At 45.1% G+C, this 24690-nt stretch overlaps 1 protein-coding gene across 4 annotated transcripts in view; it reads right to left on the reverse strand.

Moving 5' to 3' along the window:
• The window catches only part of RFTN1 (raftlin, lipid raft linker 1), a 174326-nt gene that overhangs the window by 33695 nt on the left and 115941 nt on the right, over positions 1-24690 (reverse strand). For all 4 annotated transcript variants that reach the window (XM_031940306.1, XM_031940302.1, XM_031940304.1 and 1 more), the window contains exons 5-7: positions 18666-19002; positions 10731-10937; positions 1497-1612 (exon numbers count right to left, since the gene is read on the reverse strand). In XM_031940306.1, coding sequence (XP_031796166.1) covers positions 1497-1612; positions 10731-10937; positions 18666-19002 — 660 coding nt within the window. The remainder of the gene's footprint in view (positions 1-1496; positions 1613-10730; positions 10938-18665; positions 19003-24690) is intronic.

Below are 24690 nucleotides of genomic sequence, written 5' to 3' on the forward strand. Positions count from 1 at the left end.
CGGATTGTTCTGAGGCTCAAAAGGGATATTTTTAAGTACTTAAAGTGCTGTATAAATAAATGATAACTATTGCTATAATTATTTGTTTCCTCCTTCCACTCGTTTCACAGGTGAGGAAGCTGAGTTCAGCCTGTGTAAGTGGGTAAGCTGCTCCAGGATTCTTTCCATTGTGTCCAACAACTTATGCCTCTCATTTCAAGGGCAGATGCAAGAACATTGGGCTCTACGTGGCTAAGGCGGAGGCCCTCCCGACGCCGGGTCCTTGGGTAGTGCCCACCTGGCTCCTTTAGGTGCTCACTGGGGCATCCGGGTCCAGAACGGTGCCCGGTCGCTGCTCTCGGCCCGCTTGGGACCTGTTCCCAGGACCGGCAGCTCCCCGTAGACCGGCCTTCTTTCCCCATGGAAAAAGACCAGATGCTGGCTTTGTCGCTGGCTTATCACCCGTTGGTTTTAAGAACTCAGTGCCTTTCTAAAATTAGAGCCGCTTCCTTACAGTACAGCAGGGATGTTTAAACATACATCCTCGCTTCAGACTCACGGGGAGGGGGCTGCGTGTGATTTCTCTCCCAGCAGCCGCCAAAGCGAGGACAATTTCTGACGCCCACTCCCACTGTGTCTAGCATGTCTACCACCATGGATCCGCTCACCCCGTGGATGCTAAGTCTCTGGACTAGGTGCAAAGGGAGGCACGAAGGGAACCCTACCTACATCCTCCTCCCCTCTTTCCTCCTCGTTACCTTCCCCAGAGTCAGTTTCTTTATCTGTAAAATGGACACAAATTGTTAGGGGCACTGACCCACAATCACAGACCTTGTATGGGACTTCCCGAGTACAGATGGCTCTCTGTCCACGCCTCCCTCGCCTTTCGTGAGATAAATCTATCTCCCAAGTAAAACTTTTTAAATTAAGGAAGTGTAAAGGAAGAACATGAAAGGCAGACTATGTACTCGCAGTCCCAATGCGAGACAGAAAGTAAGCCCCTTGAGGGCAGGGCCTGCCCCCCAGAGACTGCCATGGGCATGGTAACGCCTGGCTTAGGAAATTACTTAATCCAGATCAGCTGCTTTTCTGGAACCTAAATAGTCTCACAGAGTTGTCTGAGCCCTGAAAAGTTAAATATCTCGCACAGGATACATATACATATTGAAAATCAGGCTCGAATCTAGCTTGTTTCTTTCTCTCATGCTACTTTGTCCAGCACATTTGCCCAGGTGCTTTCTCAGTAATTTCTGATTGACTTTTGGAGAGTCAGATACAACTTTCTTAGACAGAAAGGGTAAATGCAGGACCATCAACATTAAAGGGGTAGATGGGAAGGAAGAGAATGGAGGGCAGAAGGGGTGGTATGGGGGTCTACTAACACCCCGGCTTTTCCACGAGAAGAAAACAGCTGAAAAACAGCTGAAGGATTAGCCTCCAAAAGAGCGTTAAGAAAATTCTATAACAGAATCCAGGGACAAACAAACAAAGGAAGAGAAATCATAAATGACACTCACTTCCAGAACGGTCCATTGTTCAACAACAATGGCATCGTAGCCCTGTGTGGTTTTGTTCTCTACGGTGGAAACATCTTCAAAGATGAATACTCCATCTGTCAAGCCATGTAAGGAATCTGTGCGGGGGGAGAAAAAGAAAAGTATTTCTGTAAACGGCGTGGCAGAAGCCGGAGAAGCGGCAGAAATTTCACTGCATCCATTAATAATCTCAATCAGACCATCTTTTCAGCGTGTTAATTAAGGAAAGCACACACTGCCATAGAGTCTAGCCCCATCAGAATGAATGAGACTAATTTATCTTGCAGTTTTGAATAATATCCTTGATTTTATGAGCCAAAATTTCATTGTTAGCAATCACCACTTGATTTCATGCGCTTACCTCCCTACTCAGAGTACAACCTCAGGATGGGGCGGGGGAGAGGAGACAAATCCAACCGGGGAAAAACTCAAGCCACTTAAAGACAACATTTTTTAAAATGGAGTTTGGGGAAGAGGGGCTCCCCCCACTTTTCTGGATGGAGGTACATGGAACAAAATAGGTCTACCCTTTTCAGAAACGGTCCCCTCACCCATGGGCCAGGGAAGGAAACGAGGGGAGGGGACGGGCTAACGTAGCCATGGAAGCAAACAGATAAAGCTTCCCTGTGCCAAGAGCTGAAGTTGGTTGTGTTCCATGTTTGTGTTACTAAAAGGTCAGATAACAATGAAGCTCAAAGATCCCCCGTGAAAATGCTTTCTCCAGGCCTTCCAAGTGAGACCTCCCAAGAAAGGGAGCCTACCTGGCAATCCCCTGGACCCCCAAGCACCCAGTAGGATGAAGCGAGGGGTTAAGTTAAAGACCATGTCTTTCCCCTAACCCAAAATCTTCAACAGCATCCCAAGGAGGAACCAGACCAAAGAGGAAAAAAGATGTTTGGTGGGCCCATGGGAAAGCAGGCATATTTATTCCCTATTTGTGGGTGGAGATATGAATTAGTATAGTCATTCTGGGAAGCAACAGACGCCCTTTAAATCCAGTGACAGCTCAAATAATCTTATACCTCCAAAGAGATCAAAGGATGCAGGAAAGGACCACAGGGATCTATAGTACTACAGATGCATCCGCAGTACTACAGATATCTATAGTGTAACGGGGACCTGTAGCTATTTCCATATTCCAGAAAATATTGACAATAATTTATTTTATAAATAAAGTATTTACTACAAAATATTTGTGAGGGTCCTCATTGCAGCGTACTGGAAAGCCCAATGTTCTTCTCACCTCGGCCTCCTGGCTTCCCCTCCCATCCTTCAGGAAGCCTTTTGGGGAGTTGTTCCCCTCCCCCTCCAGTGTTTCCCTCTAAAATGACCTTCCACGTCCATGACATATTTCCTAAATCATCCTAAATCATCCCAATAATCTGCACACTCTCCTCCCCATTACAATGTAGGCTCCTTGTGGGCCATCTTCCGCCTTTCTTTGTGCCCCCAGGCCCTCTCTGGCGCTTCACTGGGATGCGTACTTGTCTCTGAGTTCTCAGAGTGGGGCTCCCACAAAGGTACAAAGTCTTAGGGAGGGAGCCATGATGTCTTTAACATCTGTATTCTGAGAGGAGCCAAATTTCAGAGACTCATCAGCAGAGAAATGGGCACCAGGAACAACTGCTTTTGGACAAGGGCGATTCAAGGCAAGTCAACAATTATTAAGCACCTACTGTATGCCATGCATTTTGCTAGGTCCTGCTTTTTGTGATCCTTCTTTCTTCTGAACTTCCTCCCATTTTTTCTCATTTCCTTTATAGAATCATCATCTTTGTCTTCCTCCCACATGTGGATGTTTTATTGTTGGGCTCTAGACTCTAGATACCCAGCTGCCTACTGGACATCTCCATCTGGAAATACCATCAGCATCATGGCCTCAATGTGTCCAAAACAGAATTCGTTATATTATTATTTACTATTATTATTATTATATTATGCACATATTATTATTCACATCTTCCACTTCCAAGCCTCCCTCTGTCTATTACTATCCTTCCAGTCACAAAAGTTTGTGGCCTTGGACTTATCCTCACAAATTTATTATTATTATTATTATTATTATTATTATTATTATTATTATATTATGTGTATATTATCACACACCTTCTACTTCTAAGCCTCCGTCACTATCTTTCCAGGCACAAAGATCTATGGCCTTGGACTTATTCTCACATATGTATTATTATTATTACTATTATTATCATTATTATTATTATGTGATATTATCACACACATCTTGAACTTCCAAGCTTCCCTCTACCTGTCATTGTCCTTCCAATCCCAAAGATTAGCTGCTTTGGACTTATCCACAAATTTCCCACCCCATCTAACCCCCATAAGTCAGTTAGTGATCAAGGCTTGGGAAATCTACTATGATCTGAACCAAGGGTAGCAAACGACTGGGGCCCAAATCTGGCCCGGGACTTCTTTTTGTACGGTCTCTGAGCTAGGAATGAGTTTTACTTTATTTTAAATTGTAGAAAATAATCATTCCAAGCTCATCACCATATAAAATCAGGCTGGCAGCTGGATTCCCAGCTGCTGGGGGAAATTATAGTTGTTTCAGGTTTTTGCAGAGCTGTCCTTTAGATGAAGAAACAGACTTCTATTCCGCTTGGCCCCATAGAGAAGATAAAAGCAAAGGGAAAGAGCATTTATTGAGCACCTACTATGTGCAAGTACTATGCACTTTCAGAAATATTATCTCCCTTGATCCTTCACTCCGGGAGGTGGATGCTCTATTTTACAGTTAGGGGAACCAAAGTAGATGGAAGTTAGGGCTCCCCATTCCAGGCGATCTTTAGGACCGTCTAGACAACTTCCTCCATATGCCAGAGGAGGATTTCTGTGGGTTCCAGGTCAGGCTCCTTCCAAACTCTCCAATTCTGTGTCTCTGCGAGCGTCATCTCAGACACTTTTTCTAAATGCAGCATCAGATACTCGGAAGATACTAAATAGTTAATTAGGATAACGAGGATGAGCTAGACTCAGGAGGAAATGGGCCTATTCTGGATTTAGGAATTAGAGGCTAAATCACTCATGAGCCACTAGATGCAGTAGACCAAAATGGTGGAGAGACAGGGAGGGGGATAGACAGACAGACATAGTGTGTGCTAATAAAGAGGCCCCTTCTAAAGAAATGGGGGAAGCAGCCTTCCCCCGCCATGATGGCGAAGGTGGGGATGAGCATAGGGTTAGCATTTTATTATAAAGGTATGTGTATAGCATTATATCTATTCTAGGGATAACAGGCAGACTTCGTAGGATTCCCTCAGAAATGACATTCACAGTATGAACTCCCTCAGTGTTTTGGGGGGAACATATTGGTTATATGGTGATAACACATACTGGTCAGGTATACGAAGGTGTTCACGAGAGACTATGAGGAGAAAGAGTACTGTATTTCCAAATTTGAAATCTTAGAGAGGACCAACCAAATCATCTCTCTACTCGGTAAATTTGGGTGACTCCCTATTGCTTCTTGGACTAAAGAGAAATTCTTCTTTGGGGGCTAACAACCTGGTTCCAACCTAGCTAAAAAGCTATTAGAAAGCTAATAACCAGAAAGTTATTAACCCTCTTCCCTCACTCTCCATTCTGGACAAACTGGTCTTCACTCACATGGCCTCCCATCCCCTTTCCATCACACCAATGGGCAGAACAATTCCTACAGATATTCCTTCCTCAACACAGCAAGGTTTCCAGGGCTGGCCAGGGGTCACAAAAAGCTCTCCAGTCCCCGGCCCTACCCAACCCTTCCCACCCAAATAACCACTAGTTGGCTTATATTGTCCTAAGGCTTGTTTGGCAGAGAGGTGGTGACAGAGCCTAGAGTTAAATCCATCCTCTGACACTTCCTAGCTGGGTGACCCTGAGCAAGTCACTTCACCCTGTCTGCCTCAGTTTCCTCATGTGTTAAGTGAGCTGAAGGAGGAAACTGGCCAACCCCTCCTGTATCCCTGCCAAGAAAAACACCAATGGGGGTCACTAAGAGTCAGACTTTACAATAACAAGGGCCTGGAAGGAAAGGAAGGGCGGGGTGCTTTTCCTTCAACACCCTTAAGGATATACACTGCAATTCTGAAGGCAGAATGCTGACTCACCCATCCAATCCCTCCATATGAAGGCAGTTCAGAACAAGACTCACTGATGAAGCCCAAGAGAGGGGCTGGCTGGGCTTTAAGAGCCCCTCCTGGCCGTCCTCTTCCATCTTGTTTTCCCCTTACCTTCACGACTGAGATAACCTCATTTTAATGAGTCTCTATTTATATTTATCCACAAGCAGGTCTATCTTGAAGAGGGAAAGCTCAAAGCAGAGAAGGTTCAATCACTCTCCATCTACAGAAAACGTTCCATTATCACTGCATTTTTTATTAAGGTAAAGATGCTTCCCTACTGGGTTCCAAAAGCCATTTGCCCCGTTATTGTATAAATATTTGATGGCCTTCTTTTTGGCAAAATGCCACCTGGCCTTTTTGAGCCAAGGATTTACAAGAAGGGTGTCAGGAAAGGAGATTGCCCATTTTAACCCGAGAGGTGCAGTCTTCCAGGGGAAGGCTCTCTCTTTTGTAGCCCCAGCAATATTCAGTCTTTCCATCTCCAGAGCTAATGGTGGGGCGGACCTCTGTGCTATTGTGCTTCTCAGAACCACGTGAGCTCTTTGATACGCGGTCAATGCACTAAGGCTTTTGTAGATGTAAGTGTGTGCTGGGTTTTGTTGTTGCTTTTTAATATCACTCCCTCTCTAATGAATTCAGGTCACCAGAAATGTTTACATGGGGGGGGGGGGGCTAAAGATGGAATGGATTTCCTTAATTCTCGGGAAGCCTCCTGTGCCATCCTGTTCCTCCATCCTTCGTGATTGAGTTGATGACAATACGGAGCCGTAATCCGGCTGCACCCTGATTACATGGACGACACAAACCAAACCAAGTGCAAAATAGTTGTCATATCAACTCGTAATTTCCTTGCAAATGTAATCACCGTTCAACTGATTCCTGAGAATGGGACCAGGTTGCCTGCCAATTACTCACTAACAGCTAACAGCTCAGGCATTACCGAGGAGGTAAAGAAAAAGCCAGATCCCACCTACTTCTGCCTCTCTATTTCTCAGTACCTGTTCTTCTTTACCTTATGCTTTCTAATCCCAGAATCTTTAGTCTCCTACATTAAGATCTTTAAGGGCAAGGGAAGTAGCTTTTTTCCCCTTTTGTTGTTTTCTTCCTTCCCTTTCTTTTTTCTTTCCTTCCTTCCTTCCTTCTTTCATTCTTTTGTTCCTTCTTTCCTTTTGTTCTTTTCCTTCTTTCTTTTTTCTCTTTCCCTTTCTTTTTCCCCTTTTTCATTCTTTTTTCTTAGTCTTCCTTTCCTTTCTATCTCCCCCTCCTCCCTTCTTTCTTTCTTCCTTTTCTTCTCTTTCCTTCCTTCTCTTTGCTCTTTCTTTCCTTTTTTTCATTCTTTTGTTCTTTCTTTACTTCCTTCTTCTCCTTTCTCTTTTTTCTCTTTTCTTTCCCTTTTACTTTCATCCTTTTTCTTAATCTTCCTTTCTGTTCTATTTCTCCTTTCCCTCCTTTCTTCTTTTTCTCTTCTGTCCTTTCCTAGCTCCTCCCACACTGCTAGCATTTTCCTACTGATTACTATCTATCTTTTTTATATCCTCCCAATCATCCATCCATCTATTATCTATTGAGCTAAGGCCATCTTCAATCATCCTGACCTATATTTTGCCATTGCACACAGATGGTTCTGGAGGAGAAAGTGAGGCAGCTGACCTTGCTCAGATCTCCATCACTCAAACCTAATTCACTTGCCTGTCATGGTATCCCCTCCCTGATGTCATGGTCCTGTTCAAAAATGTAGGACAAACAACTACAATAACAACAACCTATCTACTATCATCCACCTATCCAACCATCTATCTTTCAGTCTATTTATCTCTTTTATATCCTCCATCCGTTATCTACTTATCTATTATCATCTATTTATCCATCTACCCTGTCTATTGTAATCCATCCATCCAACTAGCCTATCTTTCTAATCTATCTGCTTCTATCCATCCATCCATCTATCTATTCTGTCTGCTTTCTTTTCTTTTCTTCTTTCTCTTTCTTTCTCTCTCTCTCTCTCTCTCTCTTTCTTTCTTTCTTTCTTGTACATTTTCATGAGAGTGAGCTCCTTGAGGCCAGGGACTTTCTGGCCTTTCCTTGCATCCCCAGCACTAGCATGGTTCCCAACACATAGCAAGCTCTTATCCACAGCTTATTGACTAACTGATTGATCTTTGGAATATACAAATGATTCTATGGGCTTTATTTTGGGGAGGATGAATGTGAAATAAAGACTCAATAATTATGTTTCTCTAGACTACCAACAGCTTTCAGCCACATTTCTAGCTGTTCCAAGTTGATTCACAGGGACACTAATTATCTCATTAGGAACCATCTCACAACTGGAGTGTGAGTTACATGAACATATTATGATTAATTTTTCTTTTCTTTTTTTTTTCAAATTTGGGGAAAGGACATTCTGTACATTATTATTCTGAAGTCTTAAAGCAGCTGCTATAGCAGAGTTGGGAAGGTAAGAAAGAGGAGATCTGAGCTTGAATTCAGATTCCATCATTTATGAATCAAGTGACACTGGAGGGCTACATCCTCTTATATAGAATGCATAGGTAATCTTGAAGGCTTTTTAATGATGCGAAAGAGAGACACAGAAACAGAGACAGAGAGAGACATAGAGAGACAGATATAGAGAAAGAGACAAAGGGAGAAAGAAAGGCAGGCAAGGAAGATCCCCCCTCCATACAGAATAATGATATAAACAACAAGAAGAAGTATTTATACAGCACTTCAAGGTTTGCAAATTATTTTATAAATGTATTATTTATCCTCAAAAACATCCCTGGATGCTATTATTATCCCCATTTTACAGCTGAGCAAACTGAGGCATAAAGGTTTCATGGTTTGCTCACAGATCAGTAAGGGTTGTAGGTTGCATTTGAACTCAGGTCTTCCTGACTCCAGGCTCAGGGCTCTACCCACCCCATCTCCGAGCTGCCTCATCTTATTTGATCCTCACTTCACTCCTGTAAGATGAGCACAAGTATTATCCTCATTTCACAAAGGAGGAATGTGAGACCAAGATCTCCCACTGCATCCAGGTTCATATCCAGTCATCCTGATCTATCTCTGGCCACTGGATGCAGATGGCTTTGGGGAGAGAGTAAGGCAGGTGACTTTGCATCAAATCCAATTCACTTCTATGTCGTGGCACTGCCTCCCTGATGCTGGCAGATGGAATGCACTAGCACTGCAGGTGGATGAAATGTACATAGCAAGGAGGGCGGACGAAATGCACCCAGCACTGCAGGTAGAATGAAATGCACCCAGCGCTGCGGGTAGATGAAATGTACCTAGCACAGCAGAAGAATGAAATGCACCCAGCACTGCGGGCAGATGAAATGCACCCAGCATTGCGAGCAGATGAAATGCACATAGCACTGTGGGAGGATGAAATGTACCTACCCAGCACTGCGGGCGGATGAAATGCACCCAGCACAGAGGGCGGATGAAATGCACTCAGCACAGAGGGCGGATGAAAATGCACTCAGCACAGCAGGTGGGTGAAATGCACATAGCACTGTGGGAGGATGAAATGTACCCAGCACAGAGGGCGGATGAAATGTACCTACTGCTGCAGATGGGCACATGCTCCTCTGGGAGTCAGGAAGTTCAGAGTTCGAATCCTACCTCACTTGTTACTTGTGTGAGCCTGAGTGAGCCAGCCTCTCTTAGAAGGGGTGTGTGTGATAACAGTAGCATCCGTTTCATAGGGTAATCATGAGGACTGAATGAGGGAACGTTTGTAAAGTGTTTCGCACACTTTAAAGCTCAGTATAAATGCTTACTATTATTGCTACTGCTACGGACAAGTTTCGGAAGGAAAAAACTTTGGAACTGAAAGTTTCTGCCCCAGGAACTTTTCTTAGTTTCAGGATGTGTGATAGAGAAGCAATGAAGTATAGCTCACAGAAGTGATGCCAGAAAGACCCAAGCTCAAATTCAACACACATAAGACGTGAAATCTGGGGCCAGGCTTGTTGCTTGTGTGGATGTTGATTTTCTCCTTCTGAAAAATGGGGATAATAGTTCACAGGATTCTGATGAGATGATGTCTACAAAGTCTTTGCTAACCTTTAAAGCCCCAGGGGACTCTTGGTTTTATGTGCTGCCTTACTGATCAGAACTGTTGTGATTATACATAGATTTTGGCTCCTCCACATATTAAACACAATATGGCACCATCAACTTTCTAGGCGGGTTCCTCTGAGCTCAGGCTTTCTCTGAACTAAGGGAAATCATAAGTGTAAGAGAAGCATGAAAGGTCAAAGCAAACAGGAACATCCACGTTGCTGCCTAAGGAGTTTTGGAGCCAAAGTGGCCCTTAAGGTCATTTAGCGCAATATTCTCTTTTTATAGATGAGTAAACTAAGACATAAACAATCGGTTTAAGGTCACAGAAATGGAAGAGTGAAGTGTTCACGCGCCAACCTGAAAGGTAAAACTGTTCTTTACAATCTTTTTGGGTGGATACCCCACAATGAACAGAGAGAACAATTCAGCTTGACCGGGCACCTGGGACTATTTTTCTGACCCTGCACATTTCCCTGCCAGCTCTGAGTCAAAGCCGCCATGCTTTATAAAAACCAACTAGAGAAAGGCACTCTGTGGTGGGTTTAAAATGCACTGGATTCAATCAGATCTAGGCTTCCCGGTGTACGTACATGCCAGCTGAACCCCGAGAATCTGGGTCGTTCAATTTCTTCTCCTGCTTTTAATTCCAGGGTGCTGCCACTGCTACCGCAAGCTGTAATAGTGTCTACAAACAATTTGCACTTCCAGAACTGCATGATCCCAGGGGGTAATTAACAAGCACAGGGAATAATCTTCCTTAAAAGCCTTTCAAAGCAACCCAGGGCCCACGCTGCCATCAATGCAATCTAGTCACTCATGTGTCGCTGTCATTTTGGAGACACCTGTGCAGCTCCGGGAGGAGTTCACACTGAGTGAGGTCTTGGGCTTCAAGGGAAGTTGCCTGGAACGTGTTAATTAGAAATAAAACTCGGAGCATTTGCTGACTTGCAAAGGTATTCGCTCAGCAAGCACACTTGGAATTAAAAGAAAGGCTGTGTTGCCAAATGGGGAGATTCCATACCATTTACCATTCCGAGATAAAAGATGGCGTTCACCAGCACGCCCCCCTTTCGGAAGTGGTCGCTCATGTGCTCCAGCCAGTTGGCATCGAGGCTGTTGACCGTCCGTCCATTTTTGGAGACCTGGAGCGGGATGGTGACGGTGTAGTACTGTCGGCACTTTTGCTGCTGGCTCTTTGGCTTGTTGAAAATGGTGAAAATCTCCATTTCTGTTTATGGGAAGAGAGAAGGGAAGAATGGAGAAAATTAAAATGAAAAATGAAAAGATCTAGCCGACTGAAGACCCCTAGACTTTGGAAGTCTTTAGATATATTGCATATTAATAGTTCATATTCAGTTTTTTAATCTGAAAAATGGGGCTAATAGCACAGATAAGGAAACTGAGCAGGACGGTGGCAAAGTTTAGGGTCCAGCTCTTTATTCACTGAGGTTCCCAACTGCCTTCATCTTGGATCTATCTCCGGTGTTTCATCTGGAGAGTGAGGAGGTCAGTCTCCCTCTTTTGGTGCTAGATCTGTTACCTTTGGTGCCAGACCTGGCTCGGAATCTCAGATCCATTCTTTGGCACGCAGGTGACCTACATCTGGTCACCAACGTGAGCCTCCGCTTTGTCATCCTTAAGTTAGAGGAGTCAGATCCCTTACAGGTCCCTTTCCAGTGCTAAAAGTCCTATGATATTTAATAAATAAAGGCAACTATTTCAAGCCATATGGGGAAGGGGAGAAATACTGTTCCAACTGGTTCAATGCTAGGAACTCTCCGTATTTCTGAACTTTGCATTTATAAGCTACAGCAGTATTTCCTGGGGTCCAGCCATCATCGATACATCATCAATAAGCAAAAATAAGCACATTCTGTAAATGAATGTGCCGGATCAGAGGGCAGGTCAATTCAAATGATCAAGACTGGAAGGGGAGGGGAGTTAGAGCTGAGCTATTTTAATTATAATTTAATTTATAACTCTCTTTTTGCTTCTTTCCTCTCTCAAGAATCAATAATCATAACTGGCAACCGATATTCTCTCCCATCTGAAATACGTGCTACAGGACATGGCTTAGCAATAACAGCCTCGCATGCAGAATACCTGGAATTATAATCAAAGTCCCAAGGTCTATTTTTATAGTAATGTGCCGAGCCAAGCTCTGGAAGTTAACCCAGTCCTAGAAGCCCTCATTGTACAAGCAAGTCTGGAATGCACTTTGGATTCCAAAAATATCTAGGAGAATAATGAGAAAATCCCCACCCTTCTTTTCAAATAAACTTAAAAAATTAATAATCCTAAGCAGTAGCTGAGAGTAGTAAAAGGGGTCACAGCCCCCCCTCCTTCAGAGTTCCCAGGGACCACGGCATCTGGAAATGTAGGCTACCAGGAAGAGACCACTAACACAAATCCCAACCTACGGCAACACTATCGGCTAATCTAATAAATGCTTGTTGGACGTGGTTTATAGCTGAGCTTCTTGAGAGCAGCTCCCTTTTTTTTTTTCTTTGTCTGGGCAGCCCCCCACCCCTACCCCATCTATCACAGAGCTTTGCAAAGCACTAAGTGTTGTTTACAGAACGCTTGCCGGATTGGTTTAGGTCAGATTGAACTGCAGGCAAGAAAATGGGGTCCCTGAAAAACAGGGCACCGTGAAATAACAGAGAGAACACTGGACTTGGAGTTGGAAGGACACGAGTTCAGACCCTATGTCAGATATGTACTAGGAAGTCAGTTAGTTAATCTCGGTGCCTCAGTTTCCTCATCTAAAAAGTGAGTGGATTGGATCTGAAGCCTTGAAGATCTTTTGAAGCTCTATGTTTAAGATCCTATAAATATGCACATATACATGCATGTGTGTATTTATATAAACACAGATGTATTTATATACATACACATATGTGTATATGTTATATATATAGTGTGTGTGTGGACAGATATACATACATATGGAGATATATGTCTGTGTGTATCTACATATATACATGTACATACATATACACATAATCTCAGGCCTCAGGCTAAAGACCCTACACAAGTTACTGCTACTTTATGAGACCACTTGGATAAGCAGAGCCAGGAGGATGTTTCAGGGCGTCACAAGGCCAGATTACAGCGGCCGTCTCTCAGCAAGGTGGGGAGGCTGGCAGGGATGGCCTTGCTAAAACGGGCTGGAGAAGCGCGCCGGCAGAACGACTGTCCGATGACAATACACACACCACATGGGACAGGAAGGGGCCCCCAAGGAGCGGCGCGGGGACGCCGGGGGACGTGAGGCAGACCAGAGGAGACATAAATCTACCGCGGCACACTCAGATAGTTTCTCTGCCTGATTCCTCACCGGGGAGGATGGGGAGCCAGAGACAAAAATAAATTTTTCAGGAAGGAAAAGGAAATACTGAAGGACTTTCATCTCTCACAAACATGAGGGGGTAATGAAATGTCTGGAGAAACCCAGTTTCGAGTGCATGATTCTTTTATAAGCCCTTCTATTCTTCCACCCCTTCGGTCCCTCCTTCCTCTGAAAATGGAGATTTGCCAGGAGGCATTATCCTGAAGTACGCTACCTTGACACCTGTCAGTGACTCTGGGCTGCTGGGAATTTTCCAGGACATCCTGCACTTTACTTTCCCAGCCCAACTACTCCTTCGGCCTGTAACAGACCTGCCTTCCAGGCCCTTGGCCACCTTCGATTCACACGAGGGGGTTGAACAGGGAGGGCTCCTCTTTGAGTTCTGAAGAGCTTTCAGGGAAAGGAGCATTTGCTGGGAGAATGACCATCCCGTCTCTCTCCCTCCTGACTGTGGGCTCCGCTAGTTGGTACCCCGCAGAGAGGGCTAACTCCTGACTGAGCCCCAAGGACGGGGGCTGCCACGAAAGAATCTTAAGTAAGAACTAAGGGAAGCGTTTCAATAACTGAAGAAGCCCTATTCTGTTTTAGCTAGCTCAGACACTTGGGAGACCCCCTCCCCAATCTGCTAGACTATAATAGTGATTTTTTAAAGAGTGGGGCTTCTTCCTACATTTTCCCTTGCACTTTTCCCCCCTAGAGTACAGCTGTTAATGGTTCAAAAGCAGTTAATGGCCACCCAGGGGAATACGCTACGTGTGTTTGTCTACATGGCCAAAGGTGTTAAGGTATTGCCCCATTAGCAACCCCAAGTTTAGTTCCCATCTGAAAAGAGCCCAAATGTTAGAGCAGTGTTAAGCCAGAAGGGCTCAGGGACCTTGGTGGAAAAGTGAGACCCATTAGCTGGGAAAAACAAGTGTGCTAACTACACACCGCTGTGAAGGTTTCATCCAGTTTGGGGTTTTTTCCACATCCATTTATGAGTTCCTGCGAATCCTCTGTACTTTTTGCAATTTTGTGGAGTCCAATGAAATACGCTCTATATCCGATATACATTTGTTACTTTGGGTAATTTACAGAAGCTGGGAACCCTGGGAACCCACATTTGTGCAACTTGGGAGTAATATCTGGAGATTCCCCAAGTCAAACTCTGGGTAAGGTTAATAACAACAGATGCTACGAAGGCAAAATTAGCAGATATCAACCGCTAACTCGATCCTTGGGGCAAAGGAGACAAAAGCATCGAGAATAACCCAAAGTCTGGGAAACCGAGATAATGTAATTATATCTCCAGAAAGAAAGGACCGTGGAGAGAAGTAACAGAATCAGGGGGGACACCTAGAGAGATTATAAATTCAAAAGGGACCTTAGAAGCCATCTCATCCAACTTCCTGATTTGACAGATAAAGAAACAAGACCAGAACTGGCGCCTTCAGCCCGAGAGCAGAAGATTGCAGATCTGCACTGGGCAGAAAAGAATGAATGAATGATTGAAGCCCAAGGAGGATTTTTAGCTCGAGAAGATCCGCTGACTCCACCTTCCCGAGGTGTTCTCTCGGGCTCTTGGGTTTCTCAGTTCATACACAGAATCAGGTTCTCAGTCACAGAATGGGATGCTTTATTGAATTTATCTTCCAGAAAGCAGAAAATATGTCAAGTTTTTTATCTGCTCAGCCATGTGCTGGCTCTTAAAAATAAACAGCTCCAAGCCCATGAAAAACCAGTCCTGTTTCCCTATTTCCTAAATTAATATTATAACAGCAAAGTACCTGCCCAGATGTGGCTGTTACAGGGAGGATGGGGAGGAAGATGGCGGGCTCCTCTCCACCAGCAGATTCCTCTGGGAGGATTCCTTCCTCTCTCCCTCGGCATGACCCCCCCCCCCCCAGCCCTTCCAAATCCCCTCACTTTACAATAAATCAAGAAGGCATCTCGTGGGACTTGCCGAAACATCCCATGCAGCCAAAGTGAAAACAGAATTGGGAGGGAGCATTCAGAAGGGGAACCAAGAGGGAGAACCCCAGCCCCTCCGGGCCACAAATGAGACAGCTGCCAGTGAAAGACTTGGGGGAGGGAGGGCAGGCTCTGACGGGGCTGGGAAGTACCGAGGGAGCTCTTCCATTAAGTGAAATGAGGAAATTCCCCCCCAATGAGGAAATAAAAGTCAATGAGCAGGACCAGAAGTACTTTTGTGAGATGGGGTGAAATTCTGGAGAAAACCCAAGGAAGGCACGAGTACTCAACCGTAGTCCCGGCCAGCGGGGCAGCCCCTGGAGGCGGTGGGGGGAGAGCTGGTTTGGGGATGGGAGCTCTACTTACAAACACAGTCCCGGGTGAGAAGGACATTCCCTTTCTGCACCTCCATCCATCCCACAAAGCCCGTAAATTAAGTGAGGATGGGGGAAGGACGGCAGCATTCCCATAGACAGGCCTGCTAGGATTGCCGATTTAGCCTGCAAAAGGTGCCCAGGCAGAGGGAGAGTGAAAACACTTAAACCCTCCTTGGAGGAGACCCCAGTGGAAGACCTAAACACTCTGCAAACAGAGCAAGCAGAAGAGGGGAGAAAAGGCTGGCAAGGGAGGGAGAGAGCGATGGAGCAAGAAAGGGAGCAAGGGAAGGAGCAAGGGAGGGAGCTCTCTGAGAAGAAGCAATCACAAGCATCCCCAGGAGTAAAATTAGGGAGTGAGCCGGCCGAGGGGGGCTGGTTTGTGGAGGCCGAGTCCAGAAACTGTCTTCTGGGGAAAGAGCCAGAGACTCCAGGATTAGGAAAAAGGAGGAATGGACGAATGAGCATTTACTGTGCTAAATACATAGACAGAAAAGCAGGGCAAAACTCAAGGGGGGTGGGGGTTCAACACCTACAGGGAGGACCAGGTGGTGCAGTGGATGGAGAGCCTAGTCTGGACTTGGAAAGATTCATCTTCACAAGTTCAAATCCAACCTCAATCACTTACTATCTGGACAAACTGCTGAAGCTTGTCTGCCTTAATTTCCTCATCTGTAAAATGGGATGGAGAAGGAAATGGCAAACTTTTCTAAGGGAAAAATTAGAACACAGAGTTTTGTAGGGGTGAATGTCAAAAACTATCCATGCATATATTTTGAAAATAAAAGGCTTTAATTTTTAAAAAATTAAGTGAAATCTGGAAGGAGTCCAGAAAATGGCGCTATTTATTAAGGGAGAGGGCTCCCAGGTCTCACTGCTTCCTTTCTCTAAGTAAGACTTCAGACCAGGGAGAAGGGCAGAGGCATTTTCAGACCAGAGCAGAAAAATTATAAGAGCTTCTTCAAATTAATCTAATAATCAAATTTTGAGCATCTGGGAGGAGCCCTAGAGACAGAAAAGCAAAGTTGAAAACTCAGTCCTTTTTCCGAAGGAGGGAAAAGTAAATGCAGAGTACTTGGAGGGAATGATGTGGAAGACGTCCCTATGGTCCAGCTGGAGGCAATCAGCACAGGGCTGAGGAGTGGGCATTTGTTCCTAATTGCCATAGTGAGCCACTGAGGATTCTTGAGCAAAGGAGTAACAATCCCGTCACTCAAAAAGATAACACTTGTGATTTCACAGATCCAATTGGAATTCTAAGGAATACCTAAGATACTTCCTAGCTGTATCACTCCAGGCAAGCCGCTCTAACTCTGCCTCAGTTTCCTGATCTGTACAAAGAGGATAGATAATAAAAGCAACTCCCAGGGTTGAGGTGGGGATCAAGTGAGATAATTGTAATGAGCTTTGTAACCCTTCTAATGCTCTCCAGACGCTAGCCATTATCAGCATTCTCACAAAACAATATAGCTCAAATGGACCTCAGAGACTATTCCAGTCCAACTCTCATTTATGGATGAAGAAACTCAGCACCTCAGCAATAAAGAGATTTTCCCCAAAGTTGCACAGTTTTAACTCGAGACTCCTCTGCCTCCAATCCTAATGAGTCTTTGCCTGAGCGGATCTCATTTATCTAAAAACATCCTTCTGGGAAGGGCATGCTGCATGGTGGTCAGGAGCCTTCCCAAGGGTTCCGTGACCCAAACATCAATAAGAACGCTGTGATTTCTTCTAGGTTCCCCCCCCCAGGAGATCCAAGGCTCCCCACACTCAGTCTTGGCTCCCTGCCCTTGCACTTGCTACTCACAATAACGCTGAGATACTTTGGCACATTATGGATGCAGTCAATATGTGGAAGGGATGCTGCTGTGAACCAAAGTTGGGCAAAGCTCAATCAGGAACTGTGAGTCAAGAGGGATTTAAAACAGACTCAGCTAGAAAGAGCATGCTGGAGCTGGGGGACACCTCCTAATTTTAAGAGGAAGATACTTAGGTTAAGTTCAGTGATTTAGCCAGGGTCACATCATAAGGTCTAGAATTTGAACGTGAGTTCTCTGTCTGTTAGAGTGTGAGCTCCTTGAGAACGGGGTCTATTTTTTGCCTTTTTCTGGGATCCCAAGCCCTCGGCACAGTGCCTGGCACACAGTCAGCCCTTAATAAATATTTACTGATTGCCTGTCTCCAAATCCATTTTTCTTTCTATTGCATTACCATGATATTCCACAAATGAGCATTTATATAGGAATAAGAAGGACCCAGGTTCAAATCTCACTTCTGGTAATTACTTCCTAGAGGAGTAAAACTGAGCAAGGCACTGCATCTCTCTCAGCCTCAGTTTCCTCAGCTGTAGAATTGAGTATAATAATAGTGCCTCTCTTAAAGGGCTACTGTGACAACAACAAATGAGACAGCATGTGGAATTTGCAGATCCAGGTACTATGCAAATATTTGCTATTATTCCTAATAAACAGGACGTGGTGAAACCCTATAGAGATACTTAGTACCTGTGTGGCCCCCTGCAGTCACTTAACCCTGTTTGCCTCAGTATCTATCAGATGAGCTTGAGAAGGACATGGCCAAACACCCCAGTATTTCTGCCAAGAAAACCCCAAATAGAGTCATGAAAAGTCAGACCTGGCTGAACACCACCACCACAAAAGCACAGAATTTCCTGAAACGTGTAAAAGATGGCTTGGCTAGAATTATACAAGCAATAACATATCAGAGGATACATTAAATTCTGATAATAAATAGGATGCTTCCTTAAATTCTCAGTGCAAAGGATGGGGATTTATGAACTACACAGAGCTGCAAAATGACTCCCAAGTTTGGCCGGCAGCATACACACACAAGGCAGTTTCTCCGCTGGGCAAACGAGTGCAAGATGGGAACTTGGGTTAATGGGATTGCATCCTAGAAGCCGTCATATCGTCTCTTTTCCTGCACCAGATGGGGTTTTCTTTATGTCTGGCTTTGAGCAAACATCTCCAATCCACTCACCATGGCAAGTGCCGGGCACATTCTGTCAGGATGCGCTTCCTGCACCACACACAGAGTAACCTAACATGTGACAGGGCGATCGACTTAACTCTACTTCAGGATGTTTTGCCAGGATAGGGGAGTCACCTGAATGCTTAACGTGGAGGCTCTAAAGAGCTTCAAGCTGTACTTTCCCCCCACTCCCAAATCACTTCCTCCCCCGCTTTTCCTTAGGATGCCATGGATGTTGTTGGAAAAATTCCTGTGTCCCTTACACCCAGCCCCACAGTGACCAACTCACTTCCAGCCAGCGGGTCTGGACCTTCCCGTCCATCGGCTGTGATTGTCGATCCGTCGACCTTCCCTGGTGAATCGGTTCCATTTTCCCCTGGGGAGGATGGGGTGAGCTGCTCAGCAGCCGGTCCGTCACTGTTTCCCTGTTCCTGGAGCTCTGCATCACCCCGAGACCCCACCGTCTCCCTATCCAAGGACGAGAGGTCTTCAGAATGGTCCGATGTGTTCTTCCCATCCCCGTTGGCAGTGGGGGTCAGCGGGCTGCTCCCTGCAGAGTTTCCAGGGCAACGGTACTGGGGGACCACGCCGACAAATTCCAGGCCCCGACTTGCTGCATCTTGAATCTGGGAAATAAACCGAAAATGAGAATAAATCATCATGTGGGAGCAAGAGCAGGAAAAAAGAAATTTTAGGGGATGAATCTGGGGCACTATATGGGTTGATTATCAATTATCTTGATAACTGAATCCAGTCTTTCACTGGAAGATTTTCAAGCTGGCTAATTGGTCTTTTCAATGAGCAGCCCCTGAGCCTGCTTTCTCCCTCACCCTCAAATCTCCAGGAGTCCCCCCACTTCATTATGTCAGAAGGTTTCATTTTCAATCATTGTCTTGTCTTATAGGAAGCAGAAAGAAAATCTTGGGGGGGGGGACGAAAGTATAGAGAGTAAAGTTACAGAGAAATGGAACAAACCCTCCCCTCTGTTTATCATCTGTAGGAGGGTGGTCGACGGCTCCAAAAGTCAAAATTGGTATAAACACAATGTGCATTTTGAGAGAGGAAGTTGGTTTCTGGAGAAGTTTTATTTTTGTCCCTCCTCCCCTACTTTATTTTTAAACAAGTCATTTGCTTCCTGCCAATCAAGTCACTATATAAACACAGTATGTCTATATAAACATATACCAACTACCAGGTGGTATTTTATAACCTTAAAGTATTTCCTTTTAAACAATTGTTATTGCAGTGGGGGGGGGGGTAGGGAAAGGAACTGGGGGAAGAATAGGACGAACCATAAGGAGAGTGAAACACATGGACCCCCACATTTCTGAGTTCCATGAAGAGCCTGAGACCCGCCTCCATGCCATCCTACGGATCTTGTGCTTCCAAGTTATCACAAAGCCTGCTGAGCTCACAGTGTCACCCCCAGCCCCAGCCAGCACACTTTTCTCAGAACACCCTTCCCTGACTCGGGACACCCTGGGACACCCAAGTGTATTCATAGATTTGCATGTTAGTACTATTTTTCCTCCCTAAGAAAAAATATAAAATTGTCTCTCTCAGCAAGGTGATGGGAAAGGAAGAGCAAAATCCATTGCCTCCTCGGATTCTGGCTTGATATGGGGGACTTTCTAGGGAACAGATCTGACGTCAGCTCCTAGACCAACAAGGAAGGCGCCGTGAAATGGCTTAGTCCCAATTAATAGGTCCAAGAGAACTCCAGTGGAGAATTTACTGATATGGCTAAGAATCCCAGAGTCATGGACCCAGAACTGGCCACCTAGCCAAATAATTCCTCATTTTAAAGAAGGAAACTGAGGCACAAAGACTTTATGACTCGGCCATAGGTCCCACAGGAATTAATCCCAGGTCCTTAGATAATAAATCCACTTGCATCATACTCTGGGGGAAAGCTGGGCTGCAATTTGCAGCACAGGATAGAATACAACACGCTGGGATGAGATCACAAAAAAATGGAGGCGGTCAAACGAGGTACAGCAGGGTGCTGCAAGATGCTGCATGGAGGACATGGGTTCTGAATTCTGGTTTTACCTCCTGTTGTCTGTCTGTCTCTGTCTTTGTCTCTGTCTCTCTCTTTTTCTCTCTATGTATGTGTGTGTGTGTGTGTGTGTGTGTGTGCACGTGTGTGCGTGTAAAACCTTAAAAGTCTCTGTGTTTTCATCTGAACTCTAGCTGGGTCAAGCACTGAAGGAAACCAGAAACAGCACTACCTGCATGCAGCTAACTTGGGAGCGGCAGGACTGGAACATGATAGCTCAGAGCCCCCAGTTGGGAAAATTATTTAATTTTAAGTAAAGGTTTGTCTCTTTAACCTAATGTGAATTTATATTGATATCTATGGTCAGTTGGAAAGAGCGAGGATGTGGAGTCATGGGAAATTACTTGTCCTTCTGAGTCCAAGTTTCTTCATTTCTAAGGAAAAGGGCCTTGACCAGTTGGAAGATAAGGTCCTTTCCAAGAGTTAATAGGCTCCTCATGTCCTGGAGGCTCAGACCCCATCCTCCATAAGGATCTAACACACTTAAGAAACTGAGGAATTAGTCACACTGAAGGAACTTTCTGCAGCTAGAAAAGTCCCTGAGGTGCAAAGACTCCTGATCCATCTATCTTGCTCTCTAACTTTGTCTATTCCGAGATGATGAAGACAGAACAAAGTCCTAGTAAACAACAAAAAAATTTATAGCAGCCCTTCGGTGGAAGCAAAAGGAAAAAAAAACCTTTTCAAAGGAATGGGTGCTGATCCCCTGGGGAAGGACTAAGCATCCTGTGGTACACGAAGGTCATCAATTATTATGACACAAGAAACAACAACACAACGAAATCAGAAAAATCTGGGAAGGCTGGTTTGAAATGAAGTAAACAAAACCATGACAACAATACAGACAATGACCTCAACGAAAATCCAGAAAATGACACTAACAGTCAACAGAATTTGGCACAATGCAATAATAATAATTAACCTTAACACCCAAAACATGCATCCTTTCTGCCAAGAGAAAAAATGGCAGACCACTATGTGTGTTTGTTCCAAAGGGTTGCTTTTGTGTTCTAAAAGAGGTAGGGGAGATGTGAGAGAGAGAGAGAGAATACAGACTTTTCTTCATTAGAAAGAAACAGTAGATTCAGTACAGAATGATGTTCACATACATAACCCGACTCCTATGTTCCATAGGGCCAATGTTCCAGTTGATATATATACATATAAAGATTTATATCTAATCTGCAGAATTGTGTATCTATTGCTCTAGCCATCCATGGAGATTAATAGAGACCTATATAGATAACCAAAGGCACACATGTAAATAATATATACATATGTTTATATCTATAACTCTGTCATAGACACACATGTATATGTATTCATTTAAATATATATGTATATATCTACATATTTATTAATTTATATTTTACCAGACACACACGTATCTGGTCATCAGAAAGTGAGAACATCATTAAACTCACAAAAAGCATCAGCAGAACAGAACAAAAAAGAAAATGGAAGCTACAAATGAACTGATAGTAACCCAAGGGAAGTTTGTTCTAATTAGTCTATCAATTAGTCAGTCAACAAATATTTCCTGAATGAACGGAGGGCCCTCAGCAACATCCAAGGCATAAAAGGGGAATATGAATGGAAACAAAAACCAAGCCCCGAAGTGCAGGGACAGCCAGCCGGCCAGGTCGACCGGGAGGGCAGAATGGAGACGTCCGGACCTCTCTGGGGCCCATTTGTGACAGACACCAAGGACACGGCCGACAATTACCTTCCTCGGCTTCTCTCTCGTGACCGGTGCACTCAAGTTCTCAGAGAGCTGACATTTAGCGTGCCTTTCCCAAATGTCTTTAAGGCTGTCAAGGGGAGCGAGCAGCCATAAACAGGGAGACACATAAAATCAGCATCGGATTTCAGGTTCAAAACGGCCCCACGATGGTGGAATGCAGGAGACGGGCGGTACAGCCAAATCACGTCCCCCGCTTTTTATCAGTTTCCTTTTCTGTAAGATAAGGGGAACTCTAAAATGTAAAAAACTCCAAAATGTGACCCTATGAAGTAGAATGCTCACAGAATTACTCCGTTATGTCGTCTGTAATGAGGGGGGGGGGAGACAAAATGACCTCTAATGACCTTTCCGGTTTAGCCGCCATCAGAGGAAAGTCAGGGGAAGGGAACAAGTATGTATTAAGCACTTCTCACGGATCTGGCGCGGAGCTTAATAAAAAGGACTTCATTTGACTTGAAGCAAGTGACGTGAGGAGATATAAGCTCTTCTCGGGGAGGTCAGGGATGGGGTGTGAGCAATGAGGTCGGGGGCTAGAGGCAGGGTCTGACAGAGGGGCTGCAGCCCCTTCCTGAGCTTCCCATCTAGATGGGGAGCAGAGCATAAATACACGTTGTCTAAAAGCAGTCAGCGACCGAGTTCCTACCACTATACATTGTGATGATTCTGCTTGGGCCAGTAGGCAATGTTGGCAGTGAGGAACTCACGAACGTAACCAATTCTTATTAAAATTAAAAAGTAATCAATGATTTTGGATGTGGCCCTTTCCCAGATGGACTTTAAGAAAGCCGTATCTCAGTTCTGAATGTACTCCAAAGGCAGCCATGACACATGTAGAGGCAGGATCTGGACGTTAGGAAGGCCAGGATTCAAATCCCACGTCAAGAAATAAGCAGTCATTAAGTGCCTACTATGTGCCAGGCAGAAGTGGCGGGTGATGCAGGAAGACTCGTCTTCCTGAGTGCAAGTCCAGGCTCGGACCTCACTGGGTGTGCGACCCTGGGTAAGTCACATAACCTGTTTGCTCATCTGTCAAAGGAGAAAGAGAAGGAAATGGCAAATCACTGTATCTTTGCCTACAAAACTCCAAAATAGAGTCATAGAGTCAGACACAACTGAAATGACAATAGATATTAATATAAATCCCAATTAGGGTAGAGAGCCAAACCTTTACTTAAAATTAAGTGATTTTCCTAAGTGGGAGCTCGGAGCTATCGTTATTGTTCTACCAATTTTTTTGTCTGTTAGAAACACCATAAAACCGCAGTTGTGGCTTAATGGCTGTCTTGATATTAAAAAAGAAAGCTGATGGTTTAAATCTCTAGGAAGCAAGGTGTGAAGGAGGAAAAAAGCCTCAAAGAAGGTGAAAGGAATGTTGCCCTGCCCCTCTTCAGTAGACAAGGGAGCAGGAAGCACTGGGCACTGCCAGGCTCACAGCACTCTGCACAGAATGCCCGCACCCATAGGAGCCAACTGTAAAATCAAGGAATTTGCCTTCAAGGCCTCCACAGCCCCTTCCAAATCACCGTGGATGGCCCAGGGCTCTCTGAGGGTCTGTTTTCTCACCTTGAAATGATCTAAGCAGGCCTGTGGCACTCACCTCAGCAGAAAGCTAACCAGAACAGCTCGGGTTTGAGCTCACCTCAGATACCTCTGAATTAGCCCCAAAGTGTTCAACTCAAAAGGAAATGGGGATCACTAACCGTGGGGAAGGATCTCTACAAGTCACACGTTGACTTAGAAACCACATATTCACACGATCAATGTTTTATTCTATTTTTACTTATTTTGTCACACATTTCCCAATTAGAGTCTAATCTGGTTCCGGTAGCATGAGGCCCCCGGTCACTTAGTTCCAGATAACTCAAAGGTTCGGATCTGAATTGACTCCATTAACAGGTGACATCACAGAGCCAGCCCCGCTCCCTACCCTTAGGACCGACCACCCAGCATTGCTACGGCGCACAAAGTATTTTCCCAGCGTTGTCCATGCCCTAGGCCCCGTGGGGACCCCGCTCTCAGAGAGCAGAACATTCTATAGAGGGAGAAAGACGGAAACAGAGGAAGGAGTCTGACAGCTTTAAAGAAGCATAAATGCTGTTTTTATCATACGCCTGTGTTCAAGTGCCCCCTCCCCAGCTCTCTCCGGCACCTTCCTGCCCCCTCCCTCACCCCTGAACCCAGGGACAGAGAGCAAGCAGACCCACACACACGGGCCTTCCTGAAAGGTCTGGGGGCCAGTGTAAGGATGGAGGCGGGCAGGTAAACGGATACAGCACGTGCTTGGGGTCACAGCCCAGCCCAGGGGTCCTTAGCTGTGAATATCTGATCACAGACATGTAACCCTCCTGCCATCTCTGGGGCACCTCAGCTCGCCGGCTCTTTCCAGAAAAGGAAGGCTCAGAAGGCACAAGGGCTCAGAAGCCACTTCCAGTCCTGGGCACGCGGTCCTTCCACTTGGAAACCAAACATGTGGCAGACTTCGAACAACTGTTCTGCAGGGGCCCCGGGAGG

Source organism: Sarcophilus harrisii, chromosome 5 (genome assembly GCF_902635505.1).
Source record: "Sarcophilus harrisii chromosome 5, mSarHar1.11, whole genome shotgun sequence".
In the NCBI taxonomy this organism is placed as follows: domain Eukaryota; kingdom Metazoa; phylum Chordata; class Mammalia; order Dasyuromorphia; family Dasyuridae; genus Sarcophilus; species Sarcophilus harrisii.